We start from the raw sequence: 13,350 nt of genomic DNA on the forward strand, positions 1-13,350 counted from the left end.
AGTTTCTTTCAAATGATATAAAATCTTTCTGTTTGGGAATGAACACTGTAAGCTGTTTGGACGCGAGAGGGCGCTGTGTAACATCTGTACGACATCCAGAAATCAGATATATCACTGCATGATTCATATTTCATATCTATAAGCTCTTCTACCTGTCGATAGAGATTCACTGAAGATGGATTTTTATTGCCATGGTTAAAAAAAAGAAAGGAAAAACACCTTTACATTGCGGTAGCAACAGATGCACAGATTATAAAATACACCGTGTAATATAATATCACTGCAAACACAAATTACAACCAATGATCTCTTGGCTTTGAGAGAGTCTGAAAAACTCCCATGATGCGTGTGTTCAGTGTTACAATGAGACAGTGATCAATGCGCGAGTGATAATGAATGAAATATAACTCGGCGTCGTGTAGCTTTGTGTTGTTTTGTGTTTCGGGCCGCAGCACGAACCGCTGCGTGAAAAACTAGTCCCATTGGAATGCGCTTCCCTGCCTTCATCCGCGCGCCCACAACGCTCGCGACGCCTCTTTCCCCGCATTAAACGCTCGGTTCTGCGTCTCCGCCACGTTATGATCTCATACAGAGAAAGACAGACGCGAGTGTGGTGAAATACAGCAATAGTTCGCGGCGGCGCGGAGCTGGATCTGGATCTGGAGAGGGAAAGGGGGAAGGGTTCGGAAGCGGCCGGGCGTTTTTCCTGTGAGCGGAAGGAGACGGACGCACGGACGGACTGCGCGATGTCGTGGTCACACTGAAACACCGAGACAATCAAACCGATGAAAAACTGCGGCGGAGATTCAGCGCGAAGAATCCGAATCACAGACGCGCGCGGCCGGAGCGATGCGAGCGAGGCGGCGCGGCTGAGCGTTGAAGATGGGTGCCGTACTACAGAGTCTCTTACTGTGCACTTTGTGTTTGCAGATTCGGGGTGAGTTTGATTTACAGCAAGATCTGCGAGGAATCGCGTCGAACTCGTGAGCTCTGCGCGCGTCGTTTCAGTCAGCGCTGTATTGTTGGAGAAACTCGTCCGTCTGTGTGTTTGTTGATGTGTAACGAGCTTGTTTTGCGAATCTGCTCTCATCAAACTCGCCAGTTTTCAGCCGCTTTTGTCCCGAAGCGCTCGACTGTTTCCTGCTCGTCTCTGGCCTCGCGTCTGACGCGCGTCGAAACACTCGCGCTCTCTGTTTCTAGGTTTTGTGTTTGACTCAGTCTTGTGTCTGACTCTTTCTGCTCTGGAGAATCACTTTTAGCCATTATGTGAGTGTTTGTAAACACAGTAGAGTGTTTAACAGCTGCTCAGGTGTGTGTGTGTGTGTGAGAGAGAGAGAGAGAGAGAGTGTGTGTGTGTGTGTGTGTGTGTGTGTGTGTGTGTGAGTGTGTCACACTGTTACAGACAAACAAAAGCCAGCAGAAAGAAACTGTGAAGAAGTGTGTGAAAGATCAGCTGAATGGTTGACATGATCCAGGGCCAGATATAAAGTGTGTAAAGCTCAGTATTTCTCCTGTTTTCTCTCGGATGAGTCTGGCACGGGCTTCACCGAGTCGCCCGGAGTTCTGCAAGTTTCCAAATATTTGGAAAAGGAAATTCCCCGTGTTAGAAAAACAGGCTGGAGGCGAGAAGGTTGAGGTCGCCCTCCGTCGCAGTGTGTGTCTGTGTTTGTGGTGGAAGTGTCAAATTGAGGTTTGATTCAGTGCCAGATCCCTGCAGAGACACACACATACACACGTCTCTCTCTCTCTCTCTCACACACACACATACACACGTCTCTCTCTCTCTCACACACACACACACATACACACGTCTCTCTCTCTCTCTCTCTCACACACACACATACACACGTCTCTCTCTCTCACACACACACATACACACGTCTCTCTCTCTCTCTCTCACACACACACACATACACACGTCTCTCTCTCTCACACACACACACACACACACACACACATTAGCTGAATTAGTCAAACTTTGGGGGCGTATGTGGTAAAAGGTTGAGCCCCTGTTCTGGTGAAGCTGTGGAGATCTGTCAGAAGTTGTGTTTCCTTCAGTCCAGTCCTGAAGTCTTCAGCTGAACTTCGTGAATCCTGCAGAAACCCTGAGAATCCTGAGGTTTGACCTCTGACCCCTGTGTGTCCTCTCTGTGTCCCCAGGCCTGCCGCTGCTCTTGTATGCGAATCGAAGGGACTTGCGTCTGGTGGACGCGGCTCGGGGTCGAGGGAACGCCTCGGTGCTGGTCAGCGGTCTGGAGGACGCGGCGGCTGTGGATTATGTTTACGAGCAGGGACTGATTTACTGGAGCGACGTGAGCGAGGAGGCCATCAAACGCACGCTGTTTAACGGGTCAGCGCCCAGCGGGCTCCAGAACACGGTCGTGTCCGGTCTGGCCTCTCCGGACGGCCTGGCCTGTGACTGGATGGGGAACAAGCTCTACTGGACCGACTCGGAGACCAACCGGATCGAAGTAGCGGAGCTGGACGGGACAAACAGGAAGGTGTTGTTCTGGCAGGATCTGGACCAGCCGAGGGCCATCGCTCTGGACCCCAACCGAGGGTGAGTCCATCACACACACACCATACACTGACCGCTCTCATGGGATTTCTGTCTGGGTTTGTAAGCAGGAACATCAACAAGTCGTGTCTTGTTTTCTGGATGTTTCTGTAGTTACAGGTTTGCTCGTGTGCATCTCTTCCTTGTAGTTCAGGATGATTGAGAATAACTGACCCGTCTGGGGTCCAGCTGAGAATAACTGACCCGTCTGGGGTCCAGCTGAGAATAACTGACCCGTCTGGGGTCCAGCTGAGAATAACTGACCCGTCTGGGGTCCAGCTGATAATAACTGACCCGTCTCGGGTAGAGCTGAGAATAACTGACCCGTCTCGGGTCCAGCTGAGAATAACTGACCCGTCTGGGGTCCAGCTGAGAATAACTGACCCGTCTGGGGTCCAGCTGAGAATAACTGACCCGTCTGGGGTCCAGCTGAGAAGAACGAATACGGCTCAGGCTTGTGTTTGTGTGCTGCTCTTTCACTGAAATGCAGACAAAGTAGGGATGAAAAGATTCACTCAAGTCACGATTCGATTCATGATCGTTTTTAACAAAATAAGCTTTAAGACAAATTATAAATTAAATGTGTTCTTGGACAAAATGCTGCACATTTTTCTGTGTAATTTAAATATAACACTATAATAATATACTGATATAACACTTGTGTATTATTACTCTTTTGTTGGTTTTGATTGCTTCTTTTGTTGCTTTGTATAAAAGCATCTGCTAAATGACAAAACTTAAATAGAATGTAAAACTAAACTGAAATTTAAAAACAAGCACCAAATCAAATAACGCAAATAAAAGAAATCTCTTTATATGAACAAAATAAGGCTTCGCCTGTGCTCTTTCGGTTTAAACTTCGAGGCCACCACTGCATTTTAAGCACAGTCCAAACAAAGATACATGCAACACGAGCAGTTTTTAATCTAAATTAGATTATCATTTCAAAATCTGAAGCAAAAACAGAATGGTTTGACACCAGTTTTATGAAACCAAACAGAAAAATATCTTTATGAAACAGAAACAGCAGACGAGCTGAACGAGACGCAGATTCACTCTCTGCCAGTGGGTGGAGCTTAAAGCGTTTCCTTGGTTACCGCTGTAAACACAGCACTCCTGAACCCCGCGGTGGGTGGAGCTTAAAGCGTTTCCTTGGTTACTGCTGTAAACAAAGCAGCTCTGCTCTTATGAACTTTAATATGGTTTATACGGAGACAAGATGAACAGAATAAATACCATCTAAATATTTCTGAAGACAGTTCCTCTCAGACACACATTCATATAAACTCCTGCCCCTAAATGAATCGTGATTTGTTCAGCATCTCAACCGATTTGAATCGTCACGTATCTGAATTGATTTTCAAACAGCTCGTGGTTGATCTTTACATCCCTAGTAGGTTTGTATAAACAGGCATGTATTGTCAAAATCTCGTCTGGTGACATTAGTCTCCATAAACAGCTCTGCAGATGTAATGAATGTTTCAGACAGGTTTCCAAACACTCCCTCTCTGTCATTGGTCAGTCAGACAGAAAGCCCCGCCCCAAACGCACTCCATTGGTTGAGCTCACGCACCAGTGTATGATGGGACAGCTCTAATGTGAAGTTCATTGTGTTTCTGTTTGAGGGGAAATCATCCTCTTCAGGTTCTTTGAGATCTGATTCGTCCTCATCTAGTGATTGAACTCTGACCTGTTCCTCATTGCTCCAGTGTTTGAAGATGGCATGAGTTCAGGGTGTTTGATTTCTGTCTCTCTTCGGAGCACACGGTGGCTCAGGTTTGAGTCAGGAACTGCTTCCCTGTTTCAGCAGGAGACCCCGCTCTCTTCCTGCTGTAGAGGTTTCACGAGGGTTTAGTGTTACTTCATCAGGTGTGTGTGTGTGTGTGTGTGTGTGTGTAACCCGAGCGAATGGTTTCCTCTCGAGGGCTGATGGGTAATCCGGTCTCTCCAGTTTGACCAACACAGGTGCTTTTGTTCAGGTCTGAGGAGCTCCAGGAAGCTCAGAACGGCTCCTGGCTCAGTGTATCTTCACATGGTTGTGTTTGGTCTGATATGAGGCAGATAGGATTGTGTTCTGGTCTGACTCTGATCTGATCTGAAGAGTGAAAGCCCAAACATCAGCATCTCTTGGTTGTTTTTTGTGATTTTAAAATGCATTTGAAAAAGGTTAGTTTGTAGTGCTGTGCAGTTAACCAGTATTGTTTGCTTAAATATCAATACGGTTATAAAAATGATAATATTTTTTTTCTAAATAAAACTTACTAAATAAAAACAAAAATATTTAAACTAGCCTACTATTTTACATAGCTCTTGTGGGCTATGATTGTGTGTGTATAAATATCAAATATTAGTTCTGAATGGCCTGACTTTATATTTCCTTTCAGCTCACTCTTATGATGAGTTTAATGTGACGTCATGTGGCTCCAGCTCTGGTCTGTTCCTCAGCGTGATCAGATCTGAAGCAGAGCCGTGTGTGTGTGTGTGTGTGTTCTTCAGCTGTGTTCAGATCTCTGCAGACGCAGCAGTGAAGCGTCAGACCCTGTGTTCAGTGCGGTGGATGATTGACAGGCGAGTGGGCGGGGCTTCACATCAGTGCGATGATGTCATCACCACCTATCGCTCTCCTAATTGTAAATGTTCCTGGTTGTAGTTCTAGGCTACTGTCTGAAAGGCATCTGATGTATTTGCCGTCTGACGCACAGGAAACGCATCATCATCATCATCATCATCATCATCACACACTGATGGTGTCAGAGCTGCAGCTGTACAAACGACAGATCACACACTCCTGCTCTTCACACCGGAGTGACACATTCCTGTGACGTCCGCCCCGTTCACACCAGAGTGTGTGTGTGTGTGTGTGTTCACAACAGAGTGTGTGTGTGTGTGTGTGGGTGTGTGTTCACATCAGTGTGTGTGGGTGTGTGTTCACATCAGTGTGTGTGTGTCCGTGTGTGTTCACAACAGAGTGTGTGTGTGTGTCCGTGTGTGTTCACAACAGAGTGTGTGTGTGTGTGTGTGTGTGTGTGTGGGTGTGTGTTCACATCAGTGTGTGTGTGTCCGTGTGTGTTCACAACAGAGTGTGTGTGTTCACATCAGTGTGTGTGTGTGTGTCCGTGTGTGTTCACAACAGGGTGTGTGTGTGTGTGTGTGTGTGTGTGTGTGTGTGTTCACAACAGAGTGTGTGGGTGTGTGTGTTCACATCAGTGTGTGTGCGTGTGTGTGTGTGTGTTCACAACAGAGTGTGTGTGTGTGTGTGTGTGTGTGTGTGTGTTCACAACAGAGTGTGTGGGTGTGTGTGTGTTCACATGTGTGTGTGTGTGTGTGTCCGTGTGTGTTCACAACAGAGTGTGTGTGTGTGTGTGTGTCTTCAGGGGCAGGCAGTCTAATTTCTGACTGCATGCTCATTGGTCGAAGTGTTTTTGGCTGTGTGACCTCAGAGGAAGTGATGTAGTTAATAGATTTTAAGAACATTTTTCAATAATTGTTCGTTTTTCTGTACATGCAGCCAAAAGCATATACTTTTTAAATCTTTTGTAGTATTATATATATATATATATATATATTTTTTTTTTTTTTTTTTTACATTGTTTAACATTGACAATCATTTACTATTTCTTTCATTTTAATACATTTTAAAAAAGAAATAAAAATAACTTTTATTTAAATCATTTTTTATTGTTTTGTTAATAATTTTTTAAAAGTATATTAATGTATAAATATAATTGTGTATTTATTTTTATTCTTTAATAAAAAATTTAGTTTACACATTTTTTAGTAAGTATAATTATATTCAGATGTATTATGATTGTTTTTCATTTAAATCATTTTTATATGATGTGTTTTTATAGAGAGTTTTGAATGATTTGTTTTATTAACGCTGGTCATGTGACGCTGGTAGAGTTAACCAGGTTAACCGGGTCGGTTAGTTGTGTTCAAGCGCAGTAGTTTGAGTCTCTAAATATAACGGTCAGTGTGAGGAGCGACTGAAACACGAGTCTGCGCTCCTCATCTGCTCAGCCAAAGGTCAAAGGTCGTCAGTGTTTGTGGCTCATGCAGTTTCACTGATGTTTGATCTGTTTGTGTTCCTCCTCGTGTTACAGACCGTCATTTAGAGTTTGAGAAGCTCTTACGGTAGTCTTCAGCAGAACAGAATGACCCGAGGTCAGGTGTTGTGAATGTGTTTGTGATTCGCTGCTCCTCGTCTGACTGTGAGCTGTGTTCAGGTACATGTTTTGGACGGATTGGGGTGAGATCCCGAAGATCGAGCGCGCTGGGATGGACGGGACGCATCGCTCGGTCATCATCGACTCGGAGATCTACTGGCCCAACGGCCTGACGCTGGACTACGAGCTGAAGAAACTCTACTGGGCCGACGCCAAGTTCAGCTTCATCCACCGCTCCGAGCTGGACGGATCACACAGGTGAGAGCGCTCGGTCAGCCGAGTGTGTGTGTGTGTGTGTGTGTGTGTGTCAGCTCACGCCTGTGTGTGTGTGTGTGTGTGTGTGTGTGCTCAGGGAGGTGGTGGTGAAGGGCTCGCTGCCGCACCCGTTCGCACTGACGCTGTACGAGGACACACTCTTCTGGACGGACTGGAACACACACTCCATCCACGCCTGCCTCAAACACACCGGAGAGAACAGCCACGAGATACACACCAACATCTTCTCACCCATGGATCTACACGTCTACAGCCAGGAGCGCCAGCCGCTGGGTAAGAGTGTGTGTGTGAGAGAGAGAGAGAGAGTGTGTGTGTGTGTGTGTGTGTGTGAGAGAGTGTGAGAGAGTGTGAGAGAGTGTGTGTTTGTGTGTGTGTGTGTGAGAGAGAGAGAGAGTGTGTGTGTGTGTGTGTGTGAGAGAGTGTGTGTGTGTGAGAGAGTGTGTGTGTGAGAGAGAGAGTGTGTGTGTGAGAGAGTGTGTGTTTGTGTGTGTGTGTGTGAGAGAGAGAGAGTGTGTGTGTGTGTGTGTGTGAGAGAGAGAGAGTGTGTGTGTGTGTGTGTGTGAGAGAGAGAGAGAGAGAGTGTGTGTGTGTGTGTGAGAGAGAGAGTGTGTGTGTGTGTGTGTGTGTGTGTGGGAGATTTAGAGGGTTAGATCAGGGAAAAACCTTTCTCTGTGATTCGAGTCTGTTGGATGTTCATGGATCACAGCTGCTCGCTGACACGTCTTCATGTTCTCATGCTGTTTTCCTCTTCTGCCGCGTGTGTGTGTGTGTGTGTGAGACAGACGTGACGAGTCCCTGTGCGCTGAAGAATGGAGGATGTTCTCATCTGTGTCTGCTGTCTCCGGTCAAACCTTATTACCAGTGCGCCTGTCCAACCGGCGTCCAGCTGCTGGACGACAACCAGACCTGCAGAGACGGTGAGAGAGACACACACACACACACACACACACACACAGAGACACACATCCACCGAGGAAGATATGATGATATGATTCACACTCCTCCATCTGTGAAACACTAGATGTGTGTTTTTGTCCATGCAGTGATGGTCAGTGTTGATTGGCCAGATCTCTGCAGGAGTAATTTACATATTTACAATATTACAATTTACATACTCCCAATCTCCGGCCAGACAGCTCTTGACCTCTGACCTCTGACCCCGTCCAGGTGCCTCTCAGCTGCTGCTGCTGGCGCGGCGCACAGACCTGCGGCGGATCTCTCTGGACACACCGGACTTCACCGACATCGTGCTGCAGACCGACGACATCCGACACGCCATCGCCATCGACTACGACCCGGTGGAGGGTCACATCTACTGGACGGACGACGAGGTGCAGGCCATCCGCAGGTCCTTCCTGGACGGCAGCGAGGCTCAGTTCCTGGTGACCTCACAGGTCAGTCATCCGGACGGGATCGCCGTGGACTGGATCGCACGGAACCTGTACTGGACGGACACCGGCACGGACCGCATCGAGGTGACCCGTCTGAACGGCTCCATGAGGAAGATCCTGATCTCGGAGGATCTGGACGAGCCCAGGGCCCTCGCGCTGGACCCCGTCTCCGGGTGAGTAGGGTGTAGAACGTGAGCTAGTGAGAGACACACTAGCGGTCAAAAGTGCATTTATTTGATCAAAAATACAGGAAAAAATATAATATTGTGAAATATTATAATGATGTAACAATCTAAATTAAAAAAAGTTACTAGCCAATGGTGATTCAGTTGCCAAGGTGTCCGTAGAGGGTTGGATGTACTCCTGTTACAGATGAGATGGCAGAAAGCACATCGTGTTTGTTTTCTTTATTTTATAAAAGCACAACGTTTTGTTGATATCTGAGTGCTCACAAATAAAAGTAGACCCTTTGCTGTTATGAATTATGAATACTCTTATGAGCAAAAATGACGTAGTATCCACTGAAAGAAACACAAGTCCAATGTCCTGAAGCGTCTCCGCACTAACTATTGGAAATAAAGCCAAAGATCAAGAAGACCAAACTACAGGAGATGGCCATCTGAGGGTCAAGTGACCGCAGGACTATAAGACATTGAGCCATGAGATGTTTTAAGTTTAAATGTTCAGCTCCGTGAAGCACTTTAAGCACCAACACTTTTTCAGTAAGTTACCTTTCTTCTAGAATTGTGCTTCAAATACAGAACTTTATATTGATCAGATTGTAAGTTAATCATTTACTAGGTAATCAGCTACAAGTCAATATTGTCTATATGGACAGAGATAAAAAAAAAACTAACAAAAAGTGACCTTGTAAAACTGCAGTGTTAATTGCGTCTCAAACGTTTTGAGTAACACATTTCTTAATTCTGAACAGTCCATTTTCAGGATTTGAGCCGATCTGAGAGCTGAAATCCAGTCGCTGTTAAACCCCGGGGTGCTGGAGTTTATGAGCGTACTGAAGCGTGTGCTGAAGCGTGTGCTGAAGCGTGTGCTGAAGCGTGTGCTGAAGCGTGTGTCTCGTGTGTCCCGCAGGTTCATGTACTGGACAGACTGGGGTGAAGTGCCGAAGATCGAGCGGGCGGCTCTGGACGGGACGGAGCGTCTGGTGCTGGTCAACACGTCTCTGGGATGGCCCAACGGTCTGGCGCTGGACTACAGCCAGAGGAAGATCTACTGGGGAGACGCCAAGACCGACGTCATCGAGGTCAGCCTCCAGTGTCCACCTCAGTCATACACACACTACTGATGAGGTCACCTGATGTGGTCACATGTTCTCCTGCGGGCAGTCGTCTCTTACTCAGGGTTCTAGCCTCTGGTTCTTCTGCGTGTCTCATTAGCCCTGGCTCCACAGGAGAGAAAACTGCTGATAATCCTGACAGATTCAGGCTACGTGTGTGTGTGTGTGTGTGTGTGTGTGTGTGTCTGTCTCTCTGTGTGTGTTTATCTCCAGCCGGCATCAGAGCTGCTTCACGCTGAGAGCTCACGCTAATGGCACGCGCTGGGAGTCTGACAGAACAAGACTCATGAACACACACATGTGGAGAACCGTCTGTGTGTGTGTGTGTGTGTGTGTGTGTCCAGGATTTGTCCTAATGAACGCCAGAGAAGAACTGAATTCTAGGAATAATTCATCCAGAAGTGAAGGTTCTGGTGGTTTTAGCAAGAACTTTTAATAATCTGATTCTGACTTGTACTTTTAATCTCTTACGTTTTTGTTGTATATTATTTGTTCAGGTTTATTAACTCCTGTGTAGCTGGTAAATAAATGTAAAATAGCTCTTGTCATGAAAATACCCTTGCTGCGGTCAACTTCTGTTGGCGGACATTCTTCAGAATATCTGCCTCATTATTCAGGAGTGTGTCTCTCTGAGCTCGGTGTCCGTCCCGTCTCGTGGGGTTCGGATCTGGTTCTGATTGCTGCTTCTCTCCGGCTGCGGTCGCTCGCTTTAGAACAGACCCAGGATCTGAAGCTGCACTGCGGTCTCGATCCAGACGCTCCTGAGGGACACTTCACCCGGAGCTCCAGCGATTGACCACACACGCTCTCAATCCTGGAGTCCACACCGGGATTTGAGCGCAGCCCGTGTGTGAGTCAGAGCTGGAGCGACAGGAAGTGAGTGTAGTATTCCTGAGGTCTGGAATCTGGCGAGCGCTGTGGATGTAAACAGCTGGATGTTGTTCTAGCACTTCAGCAGCTCTTCATGTTCAGTCTCCGAGTGTTTCCTGTCTTCAGATGTTCGCGTGCTGCTGCTCAGTAATGCTGGACCGCCGTTTGTCAGGTTTACACGTGTGTGTGTGTGTGTGTGTGTGAGAATATATTAATAATTATTTACAATCAGATGACACACACTCTCTCATACACACACACACACACACACACAGACACACACACACTTAAGCTGTGCTGTAGTTAAAGGAGAGTTAGCTGGTTCAAGGTGAGCTGTATTCATTATCTGCTGAATTAAAGCCACTGTAATTAAAGTGTTTTGAATTGTATACATATATAAGATGTGATCTGTAGGAGTGTAAGGATCGTCAGGAGTGTTTCTGGTGTTCTTCAGGTGATGGAGATGGACGGATCGGGTCGGAGGGTGTTGGTGGATGATAACCTGCCGCACATCTTCGGCTTCACGCTGCTGGGCGACTACATCTACTGGACGGACTGGCAGCGGCGCAGCATCGAGCGCGTGCACAAACTCAGCCTGGAGCGCGAGGTGATCGTCGACCAGCTGCCTGACCTCATGGGGATCAAGGCCACACACGTCCACCAGACCTTTGGTGAGCAGCTGTGATGTCATTTCCTCCCTGCATGAGCTCTTTTGTTTTGTAAAAGAAGATCCTGTAAAGAATCAGTTTTGGTTCCCCTTGACTTCCATATCTTTGTTTGAATGACATTAGGATGAGTAAATGATGACAGCATGATTGTTTCAGGAGAAGAGCGATGCTCTTGTTGTGTTTGTGCTGAGCTGAATCTCTGTCTGCAGGTGTGAACCCGTGTGCGCACGCTAACGGCGGCTGCAGTCACCTGTGTCTCTATAAGCCGCAGGGCGTGTCGTGTGCGTGTCCCATCGGTCTGGAGCTCATGGCCGATCTGAGCACCTGCATCGTCCCCGAGGCCTTCCTGCTGTTCTCCCGACACACGGACATCAGGCGCATCTCGCTGGAGACCAACAACAACAACGTAGCCATTCCTCTCACCGGCGTCAAAGAAGCGTCCGCACTCGACTTCGACATCACCGACAACCGCATCTACTGGACCGATATTACACTGAAGGTGAGGAGTCTCTAACACTCGCTCTCACTCTCTCACTTACACTCTCTCTCACTCTCACTCTCTCACTTACACTCACTCTCACACTCTCTCTCACTTACACTCACTCTCACACTCTCTCTCTCTCTCACTTACACTCACTCTCACACTCTCTCTCACTTACACTCACTCTCACACTCGCTCTCACTCTCTCACTTACACTCACTCTCACACTCTCTCTCACTTACACTCACTCTCACACTCTCTCTCTCTCTCACTTACACTCACTCTCACACTCTCTCTCACTTACACTCACTCTCTCTCTCACTCTCACTCTCTCACTTACACTCACTCTCACACTCTCTCTCACTTACACTCACTCTCACACTCGCTCTCTCTCTCACTTACACTCACTCTCACACTCTCTCTCACTTACACTCACTCTCACACTCGCTCTCACTCTCTCACTTAGTCTCACTTACTCTCTCACACACACTCACTTTCACCCTCTCACACTCACTCTCTCGCACACTCATGCTCTCACTTACTCTCTCACACTCACTCTCTCACACTCATGCTTTCACTTACACTCTCTCACAATCACTCTCACACACTCACTTTCACCCTCTCACACTTACTCTCAAACTCACGCTCTCACTTACAATCTCTCTCACTCTGTCACTTACACACACTTTCACACTCACTCACTCACACTCACTTTCACCCTCACACTCACACTCTATTACACTTTCTCACGCTCTCACACACTCACTCTCTCACTTACACTCACACTCACTCTCTCACACTCACGATTTCACTTACACTCACTCTTACACTCACAATCACTCTCTCACATACACTCACACACTTTCACACTTGCTCTCACTTACACTCACTCTCTCTCACTTAAACTCACACTCACACTCTCATGCTTTCACTTACTCTCACACTCGCTCTCACACTCTCACTTACACTCACTCTTACACACTCACAATCACTCACACTCACTCTCTCACATACACTCACACACACTTTCAAACTCGCTCTCTCACTCTCTCTCTCTCACTTACACTCACTCTCTCACACTCTCACTTACATTCAGTCTCTCTCACTTACACTCACACACACTCACTTTCACACTCACTCTCTCACACTCTCACTTACACTCACACACACTCACTTTCACACTCACTCTCTCACACTCTCACTTACACTCACACACACTCACTTTCACACTCTCTCACACTTTCACACACTCTCACCCTCACTCACACACATTCATGAATGTTCGTCTCATGCTCATCACTGCTCAGCTGTGTTGGTTAGATCTGATGAGTTTCTGGTTCCTCAGACCATCAGTCGTGCGTTCATGAACGGCAGCGCTCTGGAGCACGTGGTGGAGTTCGGTCTGGACTATCCCGAGGGAATGGCTGTGGACTGGCTGGGAAAGAACCTGTACTGGGCCGACACCGGGACCAACCGCATCGAGGTGGCCAAACTGGACGGGCAGCACAGACAGGTTCTGGTGTGGAAGGATCTGGACAGCCCTCGAGCACTGGCACTGGACCCAGCCGAGGGGTGAGCGTGTGTGTGTGTGTGTGTGTGTGAGAGAGAGAGTGTGTGTGAGAGAGAGAGTGTGTGTGTGTGTGT

The 13,350-nt window shown here is 47.4% G+C and overlaps 1 protein-coding gene across 1 annotated transcript in view; it reads left to right on the top strand.

Moving 5' to 3' along the window:
• The first annotated feature begins 354 nt into the window (after window positions 1-354).
• Window positions 355-13,350, top strand: part of LOC127979854 (low-density lipoprotein receptor-related protein 6) — a 22,599-nt gene continuing 9,603 nt past the window's right edge. Inside the window, exons 1-10 of the mRNA XM_052585401.1 lie at window positions 355-937; window positions 2,161-2,560; window positions 6,784-6,981; window positions 7,076-7,272; window positions 7,782-7,916; window positions 8,167-8,563; window positions 9,483-9,654; window positions 11,012-11,228; window positions 11,435-11,724; window positions 13,052-13,278. Of these exons, the coding sequence (XP_052441361.1) occupies window positions 883-937; window positions 2,161-2,560; window positions 6,784-6,981; window positions 7,076-7,272; window positions 7,782-7,916; window positions 8,167-8,563; window positions 9,483-9,654; window positions 11,012-11,228; window positions 11,435-11,724; window positions 13,052-13,278 (2,288 nt within the window). The 5' untranslated portion in view covers window positions 355-882. The remainder of the gene's footprint in view (window positions 938-2,160; window positions 2,561-6,783; window positions 6,982-7,075; window positions 7,273-7,781; window positions 7,917-8,166; window positions 8,564-9,482; window positions 9,655-11,011; window positions 11,229-11,434; window positions 11,725-13,051; window positions 13,279-13,350) is intronic.

The sequence above is a fragment of the Carassius gibelio genome, chromosome A4 (genome assembly GCF_023724105.1).
Source record: "Carassius gibelio isolate Cgi1373 ecotype wild population from Czech Republic chromosome A4, carGib1.2-hapl.c, whole genome shotgun sequence".
NCBI lineage: Eukaryota > Metazoa > Chordata > Actinopteri > Cypriniformes > Cyprinidae > Carassius > Carassius gibelio.